The sequence below is a fragment of the Vicia villosa genome, linkage group LG4 (assembly GCF_029867415.1).
Source record: "Vicia villosa cultivar HV-30 ecotype Madison, WI linkage group LG4, Vvil1.0, whole genome shotgun sequence".
NCBI lineage: Eukaryota > Viridiplantae > Streptophyta > Magnoliopsida > Fabales > Fabaceae > Vicia > Vicia villosa.
Window position 1 is genome coordinate 168,057,337 of NC_081183.1, and position 20,658 is coordinate 168,077,994.

Here is a 20,658-nt window from a genome sequence, read left to right on the forward strand (position 1 = left end):
CATTTACTCACATTTTCTTTAGGATTATCACTACATGTAGTACCCAAGAAATCTAAAAAAACAACAAAAAAAATTTATACACATATGTCTTATGATCAATCTAGTCGATTCTACAAACAACTGAAGTATTAATTTCGAAAGACTAACAGTTGTTTACAAAAATCAAAGATAAATAATATATATGTATGTATTAATATGACAATTGAGTCCTTATTTTATGGAGCCTTGTTGAAAGTGCAAAACAACCGAACTAAAATAAAATTACAAATTTTAAGTATTTCAAGTAATACATGTCTAAATATTAAAATAAAATAGACCAAATATCCTTTTTGGTCATGTATGTTAATCTCAAGGTTTATTTTAATTTCAAAACATTTCATATTGGTCTCTTACATTTTTAAAAGATACTATTTTTTGTTTTTTTATACTAACGATTGATTTAGAGATTGATTTTTCAATTTTTCCGTCACTAATTAGACGAAAAGGACCAACATATTAGTTGATCAAAATAAACTCTGAGATTAACATATCGGAAAAAAAATATTTTGCCAATAAAATATTATAAAATTAAGGACAATTGTGAATGAGTCAAGAGTTCTAGCAAAAGAAAGAAGAACACCAAGAAAAAGTGAGCGGTAGCTTAAACATGTTCAAATACTATTATTTAATTTTGAGTTAAATCTTATTCAATCTCATAAAATAGACTTAAAAAAAAAGTCACTTCTAAGCTCTTTCAGACTTCACAATTTTATTATTTCCAATGTTTCGGTTTACAAATGTTTATGAGTTGTAGGTGTCGCATCATGCCAACCGTCAAATTCAAAACTCTATCAATAATCCACACATTCACCTCATAAGGCTCCTCCACTAGCTTTCTTTTCCACACTCATTCATGTACTTTTTAAAGCAAAACAGTAAAACATTACAAATTTTTTACAGCAATAGTACACACCATTTCTAAAACCTAAACTTTTCTATCTTCTTCTGTACATTATTTGTACTCATTCAAAAGACATATAAATAGTACTACTCACTATAGTAAGTAGATGCAACTCACCCATATCCACAGAAACCAAAACAAATCCTTTCAACTTCAAAGAAATTGCCATGGTTTGATCCATTAGTACTATACACACAAACCAAAATGAAGAAACCTATAATTCTTTATTTGATTCTATTTTTGTTTACAAATCTAAACACACCCCTTTTTGCAGGATCTTCATCTGATTACACTACATTGATCTACAAAGGTTGTTCAAAAGAAACTTTCACAGATCCAAGTGGAATATACTCCCAAACACTTTCCACACTCTTTGGTTCACTAGTTTCACAATCCACCAAAACAAAATTCTACAAAACCACTTCTGGCAGTGGCCAAAACAGCATAACAGGTTTGTTTCAGTGTAGAGGAGATCTCACCAATTCTGACTGCTACAACTGTGTAAACAAGCTTCCAATTTTGTCTAACAAACTATGCGGCAAAACCATAGCTGCAAGAGTTCAACTACTAGGTTGTTATCTACTCTATGAAGTTGTTGGTTATGTTCAGATATCAGGTATGCAGATGCTGTACAAGACATGTGGTGCAACGAATGTTGCTGGAATTGGTTTCGGAGAGAGAAGAGATGCTGCTTTTTCTGTGATGGAAAATGGTGTGGCTAGTGGTCATGGTTTTTATACAACTAGCTATATGGCTTTTTATGTTTTGGGACAGTGTGAAGGTGATGTTGGTGACTCTGATTGTGGACAGTGTGTGAAAAATGCTGTTCAGAGAGCTCAAGTTGAATGTGGTTCATCAATTTCAGGACAAGTGTTTTTGCATAAGTGTTTTGTTAGTTTTAGCTATTATCCTAATGGAGTTCCATCTAGATCGTCTCAATCTTCATACTCCTCATTTTCTTCAGGTTAATTTTAGTGTATCTGATTTTTGACTCGTATAATTAGGTTTAATTTTTTTGAATTTTTTGAATTATTATATGTATCAACATGTCAGTGTTAGTATTGTGTCAAGTGTCTGTGTCGGTTGGTGATTCAATATACATTGATTATTGATTTGATGCAAATGACAGGGCAAAATCCAGGGAAAACAGCTGCTATAATACTAGGAGGAATTGCTGGAGTGGCTTTTATAGTTATATTCTTGTTATTTGCTAGGAATTTGAGAAAGAAACACAGTGGTATGAGTTATATGCTGCAATAATTGTTTAATTATGAGGTCCTAAGTTTATATTTTATTCTTTCATGTTTTGATTCTTATTTACTCATTTTACAATTTCATTGTATCTTGCACAGATTATTGACAGAAGCAGAAAATGACTCTGAGAAGGCAAAGTTATCTTCTGATGAATTTTTTCTTACATATTTATGGTGAATAATTTGATTGATTTAGTAGGAAAATCATATGAGGTGTTCCAAAATAGTAATGATTATTGTAATAAATGTTTAGAAGGGTTAGTATTATTTGTCATCATTAGCGGATGAAAATTTTGGGCCATATCATATTTGTTGTTGAGCCATGTGGTTAGTTATCTTTTTCATTATCTAGTTTTTCATTGACTTCAATGCTTTTGGAAAGTTGCAACTTGCATTCTCCCTAGTTTTATGTTTTTTTCTACCCTGAAATACACAGAATTTCCTATAATATAATAGCAACTTTGTATTAAGAATATATACTTTTTACCCCGAGAAATTATTAATGTCTATGTTATTATTTATAATATACTTCGGTTTTAACATTCCCGTGGTAAATATTTGAATGAAGAAACAATATAATGCCTATGTTACTACACAAAATGGAATTTTGGCGATACTTGTTACACTGTATGTTTGACATTTTTACAAGTACAAATGCTGGCATTAACAGTTTGGGACAGTTGTAAAGCATAAACTACTATTATTGAAACAAACGTGAAGCTCCAAAATAAATATTGACTCAGTGGGGACTCGCATAACATAACGCATTATAGGTTTTTTGTTCCATATATGTACTCTCTCTGTCTCAAAATAAGTGTCACATTTACTTTTTAGGTTCATTGAATATTTAATGTATCTAGTCTGTATACAGACTAGATACATTAAATATTCAATGAACCTAAAAAGTAAATGTGACACTTATTTTGGGACGGAGGAAGTAACTTGTAAGCAATAGGACAAGGAAACCGATCACATTACTCCAGATCAATCTTTCATAATATCTGTTTGGTATGATAAAGAGGAAGAAACACATAAAGGATGGGGACAAGAGAAAATTAGAGAAAAGGAGAGAAGTTAGGGAATGAAAGAATGCAAAGAAAAAAAGAGAAAAAAATTCGTAACTAACTTACTCATTCATTTCCAGTTTGCTAAATGAAAAAAAGGTGAAAAAATAAAATAAGTAAAATCTTTATATGATGGTATTTTGGTAAAAAGAAAATATAACGTAGGATGAGGAGAATAAATGTAGGGGGTATAGGATAAAGTTTTAGTTAGAATGTTAGGAATAAGCCCGAAGCCCAATTCCCACAAAACCCTAACATATATAAACCATTTTCACTATTAAAAACACTTTCAGCCTGTAACCAAAACCCTAACTTCAGCTTCGTCCATTTCCTTCCCCAGAAATGGCAGCCGCAAGACCCCTTGTCACCGTCCAGGCACTGGACTCCGACATAGCCACTGATTCCCCAACCACCCTACCCATTCCCGACGTAATGCGCGCCTCAATCCGCCCTGACATCGTCAATTTCGTCCACTCCAACATTTCCAACAACAGCCGCCAACCCTACGCCGTCAGCCGCAAAGCCGGTCACCAAACCTCCGCCGAATCATGGGGAACCGGTCGTGCTGTCTCCCGTATTCCCCGTGTTGCCGGTGGTGGAACCCACCGTGCAGGTCAAGCTGCCTTCGGAAACATGTGTCGTGGTGGTCGTATGTTTGCTCCCACCAGGATCTGGCGCCGATGGCACCGTAAGATCAATGTCAACCAGAAGCGTTACGCTGTTGTTTCAGCCATAGCTGCTTCCGCTGTTCCTTCACTTGTTCTCGCTCGTGGCCACAGGATTGAGGCAGTTCCTGAATTTCCTCTGGTTGTTGGTGATTCCGCTGAAGGAGTTGAGAAAACAAAGGAAGCGATCAAGGTTTTGAAAAAGATCGGAGCTTTTCCTGATGCTGAGAAAGCTAAGGATAGTCACGGAATTCGTCCCGGAAAAGGTAAAATGCGTAATCGTCGATATATCTCTCGTAAGGGACCTTTGATTGTTTACAGTACCGAAGGAGCCAAAGCTGTTAAAGCTTTTAGGAACATTCCTGGTGTTGAGATTGCCAATGTTGAGAGACTTAATCTCTTGAAGCTTGCACCGGGTGGGCATTTAGGTAGATTTGTTGTTTGGACTAAGTCTGCATTTGAGAAACTTGATTCTATTTATGGGTCTTTTGATAAGCCTTCTGAGAAGAAAAAGGGTTATGTTTTACCTAGGGCTAAGATGACTAATTCTGATTTGACTAGGATTATTAATTCTGATGAAGTTCAATCTGTTGTGAGACCTATTAAGAAGGATGTTAAGAGAGCCACTCTTAAGAAGAATCCTCTTAAGAATCTTAATGTTATGCTTAGACTTAATCCTTATGCCAAGACTGCTAAAAGGATGGCTTTGCTTGCTGAGGCTCAGCGTCTTAAATCTAAGAAGGAGAAGCTTGATAAGAAGAGGAAGACCGTATCTAAGGTGATACTTTTATGTCAATTGTTGTATATTTTGCTTAAATATTGCTACATTGCCTTGGTGATAAATCTTTTGTTTTTTTGTGAATGTTATTTTACTATGCTTTTATTATTGATCTATCAATTTTGTTGTTCCATTTTTTGGGCTAGGGTGTTTAAATTCTTTATGCAGGTTGTTCTTAGTATTGTGTTGAAATTTTAAGTATGTTCTAATTGCGATTGTATTTGTCATATGATTTGGATTGTGCTTTGCTAGTTTCTATCTACTCCTCTTATAGTCTAATGTTGTTATGTTGAAATTGACTTGTTTTTAATTGCCATTATCTGAGTGTTAATGATGTTGATCATGCAGTATTCAATTTAGGATATTCAGTATGCCCACATAGCGTCTATATTTCATACTGCCATCATTGTGCAATTCAATCTATGTTTTTTTTCTCTGTAGCTAGTTATTGATAACCACTTGACTCTAATGAAATTAACTATGCTTGATAATTGTGTTATTTGGTATTTTGTGTCCTGTCTTACTCAATTAACATTGCAGTTTTGAATATCAGCCTCAGTATCTATTTAGTTAATAGTTATAGAGCTAAGTTAATGGCAACTTTAAGTAAATTTGAATTGTGCTTCCCTGATTGCAAGTGGTTCTCTACTTTTGTTTAAACTCTTTTAAATTCCAGTTAATACATAAATGTGCTTTAGTTTTTCTATTATGTAGAGTCAATTGTGTATTTATATAATGGACAGGTCAGTTTGGGAATATGAATCGCCCTTTGCTAATCATTCTATGTGCCTTTGTTGTACTGTCTGTTTTGAAATCTGTTTTATAATTAAGCATATGTCCCAAACTACCAGTATTGTTCATTGTTGCCTTTGCTATGCTGTACACTTCGAAATCTATGCTTAATAAAAAGCATTTGTCCTCAAACTCTCAATATTGTTCATTGTTTTAAATTGACATTTTTTTTCCTTGATCCTTTCAGGAGGAAGCTTCTGCCATTAAGGCAGCAGGAAAAGCATGGTACAACACCATGGTCTCAGATTCTGATTATACCGAATTCGACAACTTCTCCAAGTGGTTGGGTGTTTCACAGTGATGGCCATCATTTATATTTTAGTGTTAGTTTTTTGTTTTGGAAGTTGGTTACCTGAGCGGGTTATTTTTGGGTCTTCATTGTTTTGCAAATTGAGGTTATCACATATTTTGCAGACATCATTACATTTTTGTTTATCTTATTTAAGTACAAACTGTTTTGTCACTTTTTTGAAGCTGAATAATCTAGTAATTGTGTTTTTTCTTATGTAGTAATCAACTCTGCTTTTATCCAATATCAAAATTGTTGTGGCCATGCTTTAGTGTTGAGCACCCACAAAGGCAATGTTTTAGTGGTCCAGTATTTTCACAACTAGTTGCATAATGCATACCTCTACCAATAAAAGCTGTCTTTCAAGGGCCAATTTAAGATCAAGCTAAACTTTGCATAGTTCTGCTATATAAGCACTTCCCTTATCATATCCCTCAAATAAATTCACCGCACATCAAGCCTACATTAAGAACTACATCTCACATTTTAAATTATCCTACTATTTGTCACAATTTTCATCATGTTATAGCCATATGAAACCGAATTACATGAGACATTCTATCAGCACCTGCAAAGCAGATGCATTAACTGGTGTAATACATAATTTGAGTGTTTGGTAAATTTGAGTGTTTGGTAAATTAGCTGTACAAAAGGACATTTTTATTAAAAAATTTGTAATTTATTTATCTTATCATATTATATTATTATATTATTAAATTAATTTATATTTGATAAAAATAAATATATTAATACAAACTTACAAAACAATTTTAATATATGTGAAAAATTTAAAAAACATCAAAATATTTTAAATTTGTATATAAATTATATAAATAAATTTAACGAAATACATGAAATTTAAATTCACTTAAATTAATGATAAAAATAAGTTTATTATTTAATATTATACCATAAAAATATAACAAAAATTTTAATTTTCTTCGTCTCGGTTAATCTCATTGATTCTTCGATTACGTTTCACTAACTTGAGAATTATCAACACTATTCCAAAATTTATTGTATACTTTAGATGTTATTAAAAACATTAATGATTAAAAAAACATTAAACATTAAATCATAATATATATTGAAGGGTAAAAATAGATTTTTGTTAAAATAAAGGAAAAAACTATTTTTACACTACTATTTGACACTACACCGTAATTGTATATGAAAAACATACCACTTTTAATTTTTAATAATTTATATTTTCTTGGTTTTTGTGCAAAGATGATTTTGTTGTGTTATTGAAATACGGTGTAATATACGGTGTAATCAAAAATGGTGTATCAATAACACACCTCTAAATTAATAAGGGTATAAATGGAAAAAAAAGTCACAAGCTAAAAGCTACAAGCTCAAAAACTACTTCAAATAGCTTTTCAAAAAAAAGACAAAAACTAGTAAAAAAGCTAAAAACAATTATCAAACAGAGCTTTTTTATTTATATGAGCTGAAAAGCTAAAAACTAAAAGCTCTTTTTATGGCCTTACCAAACAAACTCTTAGGCTCTTAAAAAAAAGTAGATGCATTAACTATGCAAGAGAAGGTCTCTGTTGTTACCATGAAATGTCCACTTCTTGGCCACAACATAAAATTATCTCCTAGAATGTGATCAGGAGGAAGAATATTGTTAACTATACATGAGAAGGTCTCTAGATTTATGCATATTCCTGCATCAAACATGCATGTCTATCTCTTAGAGTGTGATAAAGAAGAATGTTAGAGTTAACTAAACAAGAGAAGGTCTCTAGATTTCTGCATCAAACATGATGTCTTTCATTTGCATTTTCTTTGCAGTATCGGCTTAGATCTTCTTTCCTTGAAGGTTCCTATTCTGTTATTATTTTCATCCATCTTCTATGGAATCATTCATGCATATATCCATATTCATTAGCATCAAACATGGCTTAGATCTTCTTTCCTTAAAGGTTTCTAATATGTTATTGTTTTCATCCATCTTCTTTCCTTAAAGGTCTTGAACCGAACACGACATTGTTTTTCAAGTATACAGTACTTGCACTGTTCCAACTTGCACAGTTCTAACTTAAAGATCTATTGGTTCAACAAAGTTTACAAAAGGTATTGTTCTCGAAAAAACTGAATGATGCATATGATACTAATTAGGCATATATAAAAGAGAATGTCACAAGATTGATTTCATTATATGTGTCAAATGAGGTGATATATCATATCTTAAACCTAACGAAACAAAAGGAAGGTTGATACAAATTAGAGAGTAACGATTATACGATATGGAGATGCGAAAAAAATCTGATTTACAATAACATGTCAATCAATGCAGTATCTTAAGATCCGATCACACAAAACAATGCCGTTTTGATAATGTGGTTCAAACCAATGATTTTTTAAAGTTAACTAGAAATGTAGCATGTTTCATCCCACAAATACACTTATGCGTGGATTTTTCAGTATGGTCGTCCTTACCACATGACGCCACACTGGGAATTGTTCATTACATTCAGGTTAGGTAATTTTGGATATGTTTATCTAGGTGATGATAAAGTATGTACTATCATTGGAAATTACAAAATAAAATTTCCATGGACGATGTTGGCGTGCAAACATTGAACGATGTTAAATATTTAAGATTTGAGGAAGAACTTGATTTCCCTAGGCAAAATAGGTACAACGAGCTCCATTTCTTAGATGTAGTTTTTATGGTGATGGTCATGCCAATTGTAACACACCCCATGTATAATTTGCAAATAAATTAATTAAAACACATCAACATGGTGTCACACTTCATAAAAACATAATCATTCCTGCTCCGTAACACGGGTTACACAAAATTACATTTAAGCTTTCAAGGCAAATACACATTCATGATGTTTTTACGGTATCAATTCTTATTTAAAAATGTTGCAGCGAAATCATCATCATTTATCATTGAACAAAACACACTTTGAGTCTTAAAATATTCAACTCGAAACATATTAAATATAGGAAAATTTCTTTATCAACCCCCATGTCTTCTTGGTCACCTCTGGTGAAAAACCCAAACTACCCCTAACTTCGGAAATGCATTTCCGAAATGCAAGAAAAAGGTGTTTTCTGAGATGCATCTCCGAAAGCGCCTTTTTTTTTGAAAAAATTGTCTTATTTCGGAAGTTCATTTCTGAAAACAGCATTTCGGAAATGAACTTCCGAAATAATGCGCGTTTTGCAGATTAAGCAAAACAGCCCCCCTCCCCCTAATCATTTACCCTAATCATCATCAAACACTTCCAAACTCAAACTCTCTGCAAAAAATCTGCAAAAGCAAGTGTGAAGTAGCCAAACTCTTCTTCCAAACTCAACCAAACTCATCATCAAACACTAATTGGTAAGTTTATCATTGTTTTTTCAAGTTTTAGATCTATTTGAATAAACTCTAATAGGGTGTTTAGAAACTGAAAAAATCACATTAAGATAGGTTAGTACTGATATTAGGATGTTTAGTAGGCATAAAAGTAGTTTTGGTTTAGGTTTTTTGGGTCTGCCATTGGAGGCTGTATTGAAGGTCTGCGCAGGGGTGTTTCGGAAGTTCATTTCCGAAAACACCTCCATCCCAGTTTTCGGAAATGAACTTCCGAACTTTACCAGAAGTTCATTTTTTTTTGTTTTTTCATTTGCCTCGCATATTAATCGATTTCGATTGTTTACAGGAACATGTCAGGCAACCAACCAGCACGCATCAGACAGGGGAGAGAGTCCCAGACTGCGTCGGCTAGACGCGAGCGGGCGGCGGCGCAACTGGCGTCGACCCAGGGACGGGGGCAGGGCGGGGACGCCGTGTGCGAGTTCCCGTGGACTTGGGAGAGGGTACATCTGGTTCAGGATCTAGGAGTCGGCTGGCTCGGGCATCTTCTTCCCGCCAGCGAGAGGAGGAGGAGGAGGAGGAGGTGGCGACAGTGACTTACCACGAGCCGGAGGGGGTACCGGATGTTGACCCTCCAGCCGGGGAGGAGGATGAGCAGGAGGACAACTATCCGGGAGGGCCCTTTGACACCTCTGTGCTGATTCACTACCACGATCACGTCGCTCGGCGGATCTGGGAGGGAGAGGTATTTTTTTTTTTAATTTAACCGTTTAATTGTCACCATTTTTTATAGTTTAACCGTTTATTTATCGCTTATTTAATATATGTCGCTTATTTAATATATGTCGTTTATTTGTTTTTTTTTTCAACAAGAGCGAGAGCCGTTGAAAATGGTGAACCACGCTCGGAAGATATTTAGTCTGTTTAAACCAACAGCTGAGTGGTTTAACGACCATGTGCGAGGTTCAGGGCTTTGCGGGCTCTGCATGACGGGTTACACCACCATCAGCACCGGCATGCAGGGGGCATTTGTGGAGCGCTGACACAAGGAGACGTCCTCTTTCCACCTGCCGGTTGGGGAGATGACGATCACCTTGCACGACGTGCAGTGTCTTCTCCACCTGCCTATTAGGGGGCCACTGTTGCACCACTCCCGGATCCATAGGGTCGAGGCCATTGAGTGGATGACGCTCTATTTGGGCATGGAGCACGAGGTTGCTCACTTTGAGTGCGTCACGACATCTGGGCCTCATGTCCGGTTCACCACACTGAGCACTTATTTTGAGCACCACTTGGACGCGGCGGCCGATGCCGAGCAGGAGGGTGACGAGCTATTCACACAGTATCACCGCGGCTGCGCTCTCCGGTGCTGGTACATGCATGTGGTAGGCGTTGCATGCTTTGTGGATAAGAGTGCCAGGTACGTCGACGCGACCTACCTCCGCTACTTCATGGACCTGGATACCGTTCACCAGTGGAACTGGGGGGCAGCTACTCTGGCATACCTCTACCAGAAGCTGAATGAGGCCTCCAACTAGAGGACGAGGCAGTTGGTCGGATCCTGCACACTACTTACGGTACGTTTTATTTTAACACATTATCGTATTTATTTATTTATTTATGTTTCGTATTTATTTTTAATACATTATCGTGTTTCTGTTTCAGAGCTGGATCATCTCCTACTTCTCCCGCATCCACGACTTTCACATCGATCCTGCATACGTGGACGCCATGCCCAGGACCGCCAGATACGCTCTCCAGAGGGGGAACGATGTGGTGGGACCATACCGTTTGTACCTGGACCGCACGATGCACGACGACGTCACCTGGAGGCCGTTCGTCGACTACGCTCAGATTGTCCCCTTTGACGGCATTGCTCTATATTCAGGCTGATTGGCATGCGGGACCGGCATCATGGTCCGGTATCTCCCTGAGCGGTGCATGCGTCAGTTCGGATTTGTGCAGCGGATACCCAGGTCACCCTTTGAGGCAGCTCCCGACACAGTGACCCGAGTGCAGCTCACTGCCATATGGGAGGACTGGCAGCATCATGTGGTACCGCAGGAGTACCATCTCACTCGGGTCACACAGGACTGGCACAGTGAGGAGGGGTACGTCACATGGTTCTACCGGGTGTCCCATCCTCTGCTGAGACCCGACGTTCCCGGCGCTCCTAGGCCAGCACATGAGGAGATCCTGGAGAACCAGCAGGCCGAGGATGACCACGTCATTGATCTCCTGCCGATCTGTCAGCGGATAGAGATGCTTGGGCGGGACGCGTTGGATCGAGGTCTCGTTCATCAGGGCGGTCCAGATGCAGTCGCCGTGATGGAGATGATCGTCACTGATGCAGGCCGTGCGGCGGGGTACAGGCGGCAGAGGAGGGCCCAGGGTGAGAGGGTTAGGCACACCCAGTAGTGGTCGGGTTTATTTATTTTTTGTTTTCGGATTGTATCTTTAGCACACTATTTTTATTTGTTTCGGTTTGTATATATTATTTTCATCGGATTAGTATTTTTTTTATTTATCATATTAGTATTTTCAGTTTATCTATTGCTTATTTTATTTGGCGTTTACGTTTAATTAAAATGCGAGACTGTTTTAGATAAAACATAAAAAAAAAACACAGTTTCTGCATAATTCGGAAATGAACTTCCGAATTCACCCCCCATGAGATGTTTTCGGAAGTTCATCTCCGAAGACACCCCCCATGAGGTGTTTTCGGAGATGCACTTTCGAATTATGGAAATTGTTTTTAAAAAAAAGCGCTTCGGAAGTTCATTTCTGAAGCAGGGGTATTTTGGGATTTTCGCTGGGGGTGACCCCCATAGGGAGGTGGCTAAAGAAATTTTCAAATATAGTTCAACACCTTGCATCCAAAATAAACAACATATAGTTTAGGAAATTCAAAACGTCAACCCCGACCCGATGTTACATAATCAAAGTAGAAACCACTACAAAAACAATAACTAAAGAATGTCTCTACTACTAGCTTCTACTGAATCTACTCTCGAATATGTGCATGTTTATCCATGTGTTAATTGGGAAAGCGCCTAAAAAAGTTGACTACCAATACATCATTGACCATGTTAGCTTAAAGTTGGCAATGTGGAAAGTTAATCAACTTGTGTGTTGTGGGACGTGTAACCCTTTCCAAAAGTGTTACTGAGGCGCTTCCTATATACCCTATGATGACTACTAGTATCCCAAAGTCTTGCATTGATCAGATTCATAAGATGAAAAAGAGATTCATCTGGTGTGACAATGAAAATGGGAGAAAGCATCATGCTATAAACTAGAACACTGTTACCAGTCCGAAGGATGTTATAGGGCTATGTTTGCGTAAATTGGAAGTCATGAACAACACTTGCCTTCTTAAGATGAGATGGAACTTGCAGAAAAATAACAGGGAGCTGTGGTGTGAAGTGGTTTAGGGGCAAATACGACAGAAACCAATATAGAAATCTTGCATGAAACCTAATGACTCTATTTTGTGGAAAACATTGTCAAGAATTGGGAAAGCATTGATGATATTTGAGTATGGTGAATTGGTGATTTAGAATATATTAATGCATGAGAAGATAGATGGAATGATCCTAATATAAGGATATCAAATTTAAATCTTAGTATTCATATGCATCTCCAAATGGCTAAAGTGGCATACTTAGGGATAAATGACATTAATTGGAAGTGGGATGAACTCAAGGAATGACTACCAATTGAGATCATTTTAAGAATAACTAGTATGCTACCTCTTTCCTCTGAGGTAGGTCTTAACATCAGAGAAGGCATTGGAGTAGATGGAAACAAATATTCAGTTAGTACCATGTATTAAGTTCTGGATTAAGATAGTGAAGTCAGTGACAACTTGTGTTGGAGAGATGTTTGAAAAATTAACGTCGTAAAGTGTGTTCGACATTTTGTTTCGTTGTTTTATCATGATGATCTCCTAACAAATGTGAAGAAATTTTAAATGAGCCTTGGGATCGTCATGTGCAGACGGTATGGTGATGTTGAAGAAGATGCGATACATGTGCTTCGGGACTGTCCGTGTGTTGTGGCCTTGTGGCTACCGATAATTCCCACTAGCAAACGACAAAGTGTGTTATTTTTGCAGGTAATTTGAAGGAGTGGTTACATTGAAATATGCTGAACAATATGGGATGGAATGATAACCACGATTGGGTGACTTTTTTGGCAAATGCTTGCCATGACCTTTGGAAATGACATACTAAGGAAATCCACAACGATAATTCTAACGTCTGTTGTGCATGTTTTCTCATATCCAAAAGCATGTACAGGAATACGAGAATGTGAAAGTTGCTACAAGAATTACAATTGGACCTAACATGGGTGAGTTTAATTAGATGGAAAACACCCTCAAGTGGTTGGGTTAAGCTGAATGTCGATGGGGCCATGGACAAGGAAGACAATTCCAGATGCGGTGAATTATAAGAGGCTTTGGTGGGGAATGACTTGGAGGAATATAAAAGTTTATAAGAGTGTGTAGTGTTTACATAGCAGAATTATAAGGGTGGTGTATAAAGGGTTATGTCTAGCTACTAATATGGGAAGAAAGTTACTATGCATCCTTTTTAGAATGATTTCGCGGAGAAATAATTTTCATGCTTAATCCGTTGTAGTTTATTTTTCTCGGGACTTTGACCTTTTATATAGGATTTAATTGGAATACACTGACAGTGTAAAAAAGTTTTACAGCGTCGATAAATCACAACCGTTAATTTGTTATAAGGGTTTGACTTTTATTTTAATTTTTTAAAAAGTAATATAATTGAGTGGTTGTAGTGTATTGATAGTGTAAAAATCTTTACACTGACAGTGCATAACAATTATACTCTTTATATAACCAAACAAAAAAAGTTAGGTTAGATAAAATTTTGTTGAAAGGTTATATTAATTGGATGAATTTTGTCGTAATAAATTCAATTGTCATATATATATTTATATAATATTCAATTAAATATTCTAATACTTTTTGATTTAGTTGAATAATACTACCGTCATCCAACTAAACAATCACATGTCACTTTTGATATTTATTTTAATTAAAAATAATTAATATTTAAAATTAATTTTCATCAAAATACCAATACCCAACTATTTCTTATGAATATCTCAGAATTTGTCTTAATTAAATTACAATATTAATTGATTTAATTAAAAAGTTTTACCCAGTTATCATCTCAATCATTTAGAGATGATATTATAAATATGATTAAAATAAAAGTCAAAGAATTTAATGGTAGTGCACTGTCAGTGTAAAAAGTATTACATAGACATTCAATCAGATTATTTTAAATAATTTAAAATTTAAAAGATGACTTAATAAGATACATGGTTGTCATTGGTTGAAAGCTTTTCTCAAAGCCAAATAATTATATAAATTTAATAATATAAAATAATTGAGAGTGGAAAATATATTTACATTCTTAAATCAATAAAAGAAAACAAGAAAAAATAGAATTTTTGATCTATGTCACGAAAAATGATGTTAATCTATAATTAACGTCTCAAACAGGTTATATATAATTTATTTAAATTTAATAGCCAGGTCATGCACGAAAGAAACATCAAATCAACAAATATAATTATCATAAAAGAATACCAATCTAATTATCTTACATTAAATTAAATTTAATAGAGAGAATAAATAACAATATAAATAGAATGTTTTACTTTACTTTTCTGCTTTCCAGCTCACATGGTTGAAAACTATAACAACGACTAACAGCTCATAATACTAAACTCTAAATCCCAAATCAAGTGCTAAATAATTTCATAAAACAGTTTAAGTTTATGATTCTAATTTCAACACTTTATGATAAAAATAATTAAATTATATCTAAGAAAAATTCAACTGGTCCCCATTTTCTGAATTATCTCATCCTCACCACATGCACCTATCATCAACATCATCAACAACAAACTGTTTTCAGTTCAACCTAAATTCCCAACCCTAACCCAAAATCCTAACAAGATTCTAATTACAATTTATGGTTCCAATTTCAAATCTTTCTTAAATTATCCATTTCTCTTGATAGTTCCCAAAAGCTCAAATTCCAATTATAATGGTCCCAATTAGGGATCCAATTTCAAATCTCTAGAGCTTTTCAAATTAGGGTTTTTTGTTCCTTAAACATCACCTACCCATTATCGTTATCATCGTCAAGTTTCGGTTTTGACCCTGAAAATGGCGACGAGAGGTACCAGATCGGAGAAGGTGCGGCGAATTTTCAACCAATTCGATGGGAACCAAGATGGGGGTTTGAACCGAGAAGAAATGGCGTCGCTTGTTGGTGCTGTAAACCCTAGGGTGAAATTCAGTGATGAACAAATCAACGCTATTCTTGATGAGGTTTTTAGAACCTACGCTGAATTCATTGATGGTGAGAGGGGTCTTACCTATGAGGGTCTTCTTCGTACATACGATGATGGTGCAGGTGATGTTGATAGGGATTTTGAAGCCCTTGCTCTCGACCTTAATGTTGATGAGGCTGGCAAGGCTCCGGTGCCGGTATCGGAAGCTTCGTCATCTTCGATTGTGGATGAGAGGATGGCGGTGGAGTCGCAGAAGAAGCAGAGGACGGCTGCGTGGGCGGTTTCGCCGAATCACGGGATTGTGTTTGATGACACGTGGAAGATTGTGGATGATTTAGAGATTTTGATAAAGAGGCTGAAGTTGAAGCAAGCGAAAGATGGGAAAGTGAAAGGTGATAATTTTGATGCTTATTCTGATGCGGGTTGGTCTCGCGAATTGGGGCCTTCTACGGAGATTTCGGATAAGAGAGTGATTTGGGATGAATCAGGGCATGATTATGGTGTTTTTGTGAAGGAAGTAGGAGGTTTGAGAGGTAGGGCTGATAGTGCTAGATCAAGGGAAGAAGCTTTTGATGGACATATGGCAATTGGTAGGGTTTTGTATGAACATCAATTGTTTAAGGAGGCTTTGATTAGTTTCAAGAGGGCCTGTGAATTGCAACCTGTTGATGTTAGACCTCATTTTAGAGCCGGTAATTGTTTTTATGTTCTTGGAAAGTATAAGGAGGCTAAGGATGAGTTTTTGTTGGCTCTTGAATCTGCTGTGGCTGGTGGGAACCAATGGGCTTATTTGTTGCCGCAGATTTATGTTAATCTTGGTATTTCGTTGGAAGGAGAAGGTATGGTATTGAGTGCATGTGAGTATTATAGGGAGGCTGCAATTGCTTGTCCTACACATTTTAGAGCTTTGAAACTCTTAGGTAGTGCTCTTTTCGGTGTGGGGGAATATAAAGCTGCTGTGAAGGCACTTGATGAGGCTATTTTCATGAAGCCGGATTATGCTGACGCACATTGTGATCGGGCTTCGGCATTGCATGCTATGGGTGACAATGAGAGGGCGATTGAGGTTTTTCAGAAGGCTATTGATTTGAAACCGGGTCATGTTGATGCTCTTTATAATTTAGGTGGTTTATATATGGACCTTGGTCGGTTCCAGAGGGCTACTGAGATGTATACGAGGGTTTTGGCTGTGTGGCCAAATCATTGGCGGGCGCAGTTAAACAAGGCGGTGTCATTGTTGGGAGCCGGTGAGAACGAAGAAGCCAAAAGAGCTTTGAAGGAAGCATTGAAAATGACAAATAGGGTTGAGTTACACGACGCAATATCACATTTGAAGCAGCTGCAGAAAAAGAAGAACAAGCCTAATGGGGCTATTCCTGGAGAATCACCATTTGTCATAATTGAACCATCTAAGTTTAAGACAGTTGGAGAAAAGACTACTGTGCGGCAGGACCTGGCCAGTGCTTTGCAAATCAGAGCACTTCAGAAGGTTGCAAGGTTGAGTCGTTGCAATGTGGAGCTTTTGAAGAAGGAAATGAGCGAACGTGATGTGCCGGTGTCCTATTCTGGCAGTGGAGTGCCTCAAAAATCCATTCGGAAACCAAACTTAGAAGAAATTCTCCGCAAATTGCTTAGTTTTCTGAAGCCCGACACTTTTCAAGGTGCTGTGAAAGCCATAAATGAGAGGATTCTTTCTGTTTTGGACGAAAGCGATTCAGGCAGGTTAGATCTTGGAATGTTCTATGCTATTCTTGCTCCCATTTGTGGCGGTCCTGCAGAGAGACGCAAAAGGGTCGCCTTCGATGCACTGTTATGGCGTCCGATGAACGAAGACGGTGCTAATTTAAGGAAAGCCGATGCTACCAGATACATCAAGTTGTTAAGAGCTATTTATATTCCTTCGCAAGGTGTTAGTGAATTAATGGAGGTTCATGGAGACTTAGACACTTCAATGGTGTCTTTCTCTGAGTTTCAAGTTATGTTTGATGATCCAGATTGGGGTTTCGGTATTATGCCCACCTTAATTAAACTAGAAACAGGAGATAGAAACCGACATGGCAAGACAATGTGCGCGGTTTGCCGCTACCCGATTATAGGTTCACGCTTTAAGGAGATAAAATGTCATTTTAGTTTGTGTAGTCAATGCTACAGTGAGGGAAAGGTGCCATCTACATTTAAGCAGGAAGAATACAGATTTAAGGAGTATGGAAATGAGGGTGAAGCCATGAAAGATAAGTGTACGTGCTTTAACTTGCAATCGCGTAATGAAAAGTAGATAGAGGAATTCGATCTTTTTTTTTTCTCTTTTGATTTTTGTTTGATTATTACTCTCTTGTAACATCCTCCAATCTTGTCATTCTAGCTTTTTTTCTGTGTGAAATATTTAGCTCGTGAGTTCATCAGATATTTTGCCACTTTCTTTAATAATTGCTGATGGTGGTGATTTCACTTTTTTATTAACTGTTTATAGTGATTGTGACAAACATTTGTGTTGATCATATGATGCTTCTTTATCCGTTCTTGCTGTTTTTCACGATGCTTCTGCATTTTACAATTGATGAAGCTTGTATATTGAATTCAGAAAAACTTTGGATTTGGACAGAGAAGTTAATTATGCCATGGCACTTTAGCTCATTCTATAATAACAAAACCAGAATTGTTCAAATACTCCAAATTATTCTGGCTTAAATACACTTATGATAATCTAATTTTTGCTGGTGAATTCTATGCTTATTTTTGTTATGTTGATATTGAATCATGACTTGACAAATCACTAATAAATGTTTTTAAAAATGAATTATCTTGGAGACTACTTTAAAATACAAACAACTCTTCAATTTACAAACTAATATGTCTTACCTAGTGTTGGGTATTTAAGAGGAATTTTTAAAATAATTTAATCTCTTAAATAAACAATTTCAAAAAATAAATCTGGATTAAATCATTGATCACAAATTAAATATTATGTTAAAAAATTTAAAAATACCTTTCTGAAGTGTATTTTAACTTTGATGACAAATGTGAGAAATACCTCCCTCACTAGAAAATTAAATGTGGTGCTAATTATTTCACAAGAAAATATGACAATAAAGATTGTTAAGGAAATGAGTTCCTCTTCTATCTATCTATAAAGAGTGAGCCACCAAAATCTTAATACTCTAGTGTTAGGACATACAGAACTTGTTCCTGAATTAGTTTTATACATCTCTTTCAATTTAAACTTTAGATCTTCTATTGAAATAAAATTATTAAAATAGAAGAAATAGAAGTGTTGATATATAAATACATGTCAAAATTATTAAAATAAAAAGAAGAGGAGAATATATTATATGTGTTATGTGAGTAATGTGGCTTTGATGATGACAATTGAAATGGTAAGCATCATCAATCAAGTGAAGAACAAATGTTTAGAGAGAGAAGCTCTCCCTTCTCTCTAAACTTAGGGTTTTCTATGTTCCCCTCTTTTGATGGGTGTCACCTCCCCTCTTGTAGGGGTTCCTCCTCTTTCATGGAAGTTATTCACCACCATTATGGTGGTCATCTCCTCTTCAATAGAGGTTTCTCTCCCATTGTAAGTTTTCTTTCCTCTCTTTTCATTCCTTTGAAACCCTCACTCATGTTAGATCCATACATGCTTCTTCCTCCAACCTCCATCAAGTTCCTCCTCCTCTTCACCATCAACCATCAACTGTTTGCAACTCTAAAATCACCTCCACCAACCAATGGCCTAGAGTGGTATCGACATGGAAAACGACCCCCACCGGAGCCGCCACCGCCGGAAGATAAGGAAGCCCGGATTTTATGTGTATGTTTTCATGTAATAGTTTATTTTATTGTACTTGTTTTGTTGTGTGTTCTATTTTTTCTTGTTTGGTTTGTTTTGTTGGGTGTGTTATTATTAGATTTAGGTTGTTTTAAGTTTGTGCTCAAGGTATTTGATGAAATGCCTCAAAGAAGCTTGGACGGAGGAAATGTGTTTTGGAGTAAGAATCTTACTAGGGATGTGGTAAATCAAACTCCTCTTTTCAGTCAACAATTGTTTCATTCACAAGTGGTGAGATTAATCAATATTGTGAACCCGAATAATCGATTTGAGCGTGATAAAGCTAGTGTCAAAGCTAAAGATATGATCCGTAATTGGATAGATTTAAAGATTGGAGTTCCAAAATTCACATGTCTCTTGTGGAAGAACTTTGCTTGGTTGATTGGATTAAAGTTTTGGTTTGGTACCTTCCTTTTGGTTTCTATTCTCTCAAAGCTTTGTAATGTCCATAGCTTGTTAGTCTTAATTATTAGTGATGTTGTCAATGTGTTGATGGGAAATGCCCTAACACATTTTATTTCTTTATGTTTGTACTCTCTCTTTTTCATCTAATGAATGAGATTGTTTTCTATCAAAAAAAAAAAAAGCATCATCAATCAAGAAGCAAGCACAAGTCAAAATGTTCAAGTTCTAATTGAAAAAGCTAACCAAAGTTAAACAAAGAAGAAACCGGAGTTGTGAAAGATCACTCTTACCCTTGATTTTTTTAATCGTGAAAGATCACTTGATCTTACGTTTGATATTCTAATCTTGTAGTTTGATTAGTTAATTTTAAATGAAACAAGAGGAAGTCTTGCAGTACTAAGACGATGAAAAAACACACACACACACAAAATATTTCAAACTTCTCATCTTTTTATTAACATTTCATAAAATTAATTCATATTTAATCAATTAAGAAATTTTCTAATCAATTAGTAAAGTAAATTCAACCGCCTAATTGATTAGACCTTCAATCTAATCAATTAACGCAAGAGTAACGCTTCTTAATTGATTAGATATGCCTATTATTCGATTAAGTGATGTCACATATTAATGTTATATTTTATGGGATAACCTAATCTATTAGGTAGAAAATTTAGTCAGAAAACACCAAGTCGATGAATTATTGTTATTTCAAGTCAAAATTTATATAAATTAGATAGTTTCTTAACATACCAATTTTTTATTTTTAATTTGTGAATTTTGTCAATCTTTAACGTTAATGAATTAATTTAATATTTTAACTTAGGAAAAGAAAAATGGAGGATTATGAAATTCATAAATGATAAAGGAAAAACATGGGTCAAAATTACGAAAGTAAAATAAAAAGAGCCAAAATGGCATATTAAAAAAAGAGAGGGACCAAATTGCAATAAAAATTAATTCATTCTGATATTTACTCACGAGGAAG

General features: G+C 35.8%; 3 protein-coding genes across 4 annotated transcripts; all 3 read left to right on the top strand.

The window, feature by feature from the left end:
• The first annotated feature begins 968 nt into the window (after positions 1–968).
• On the top strand, positions 969–2,869 carry LOC131600208 (plasmodesmata-located protein 2-like). 2 transcript variants are annotated; one of them, XM_058872403.1, is made up of 3 exons: positions 972–1,904; positions 2,070–2,177; positions 2,293–2,869. In XM_058872403.1, the coding sequence occupies exons 1-3, from the start codon at positions 1,145–1,147 to the stop codon at positions 2,298–2,300; spliced, it is 876 nt and encodes a 291-aa protein (XP_058728386.1). In that variant the 5' UTR covers positions 972–1,144; the 3' UTR covers positions 2,301–2,869. The 2 variants fall into 2 exon arrangements, with proteins under 2 accessions (XP_058728385.1, XP_058728386.1); XM_058872402.1 differs by lacking the exon at positions 2,293–2,869 and having other exon boundaries at positions 969–1,904; positions 2,070–2,200.
• Positions 2,870–3,528: 659 nt separating this feature from the next.
• Positions 3,529–5,997, top strand: LOC131595822 (large ribosomal subunit protein uL4-like). The gene is made up of 2 exons (XM_058868306.1): positions 3,529–4,700; positions 5,680–5,997. The coding sequence occupies exons 1-2, from the start codon at positions 3,600–3,602 to the stop codon at positions 5,791–5,793; spliced, it is 1,215 nt and encodes a 404-aa protein (XP_058724289.1). The 5' UTR covers positions 3,529–3,599; the 3' UTR covers positions 5,794–5,997.
• Positions 5,998–14,907: 8,910 nt separating this feature from the next.
• Positions 14,908–17,844, top strand: LOC131595823 (uncharacterized TPR repeat-containing protein At1g05150-like). Its single transcript, XM_058868307.1, has one exon. The coding sequence runs from the start codon at positions 15,315–15,317 to the stop codon at positions 17,715–17,717; it is 2,403 nt and encodes an 800-aa protein (XP_058724290.1). The 5' UTR covers positions 14,908–15,314; the 3' UTR covers positions 17,718–17,844.
• The last annotated feature ends 2,814 nt before the right edge of the window (positions 17,845–20,658 follow it).

Bases quoted from the DNA above. Each gene is read 5' to 3' on its own strand.
- LOC131595823 (XM_058868307.1), top strand. From the start codon at position 15,315: ATGGCGACGAGAGGTACCAGATCGGAGAAGGTGCGGCGAATTTTCAAC.
- LOC131595822 (XM_058868306.1), top strand. From the start codon at position 3,600: ATGGCAGCCGCAAGACCCCTTGTCACCGTCCAGGCACTGGACTCCGAC. The intron at 4,701-5,679 runs GTGATACTTTTA...TGATCCTTTCAG, and splicing joins AGAGGAAGACCGTATCTAAG to GAGGAAGCTTCTGCCATTAA.
- LOC131600208 (XM_058872402.1), top strand. From the start codon at position 1,145: ATGAAGAAACCTATAATTCTTTATTTGATTCTATTTTTGTTTACAAAT. The intron at 1,905-2,069 runs GTTAATTTTAGT...TGCAAATGACAG, and splicing joins ATACTCCTCATTTTCTTCAG to GGCAAAATCCAGGGAAAACA.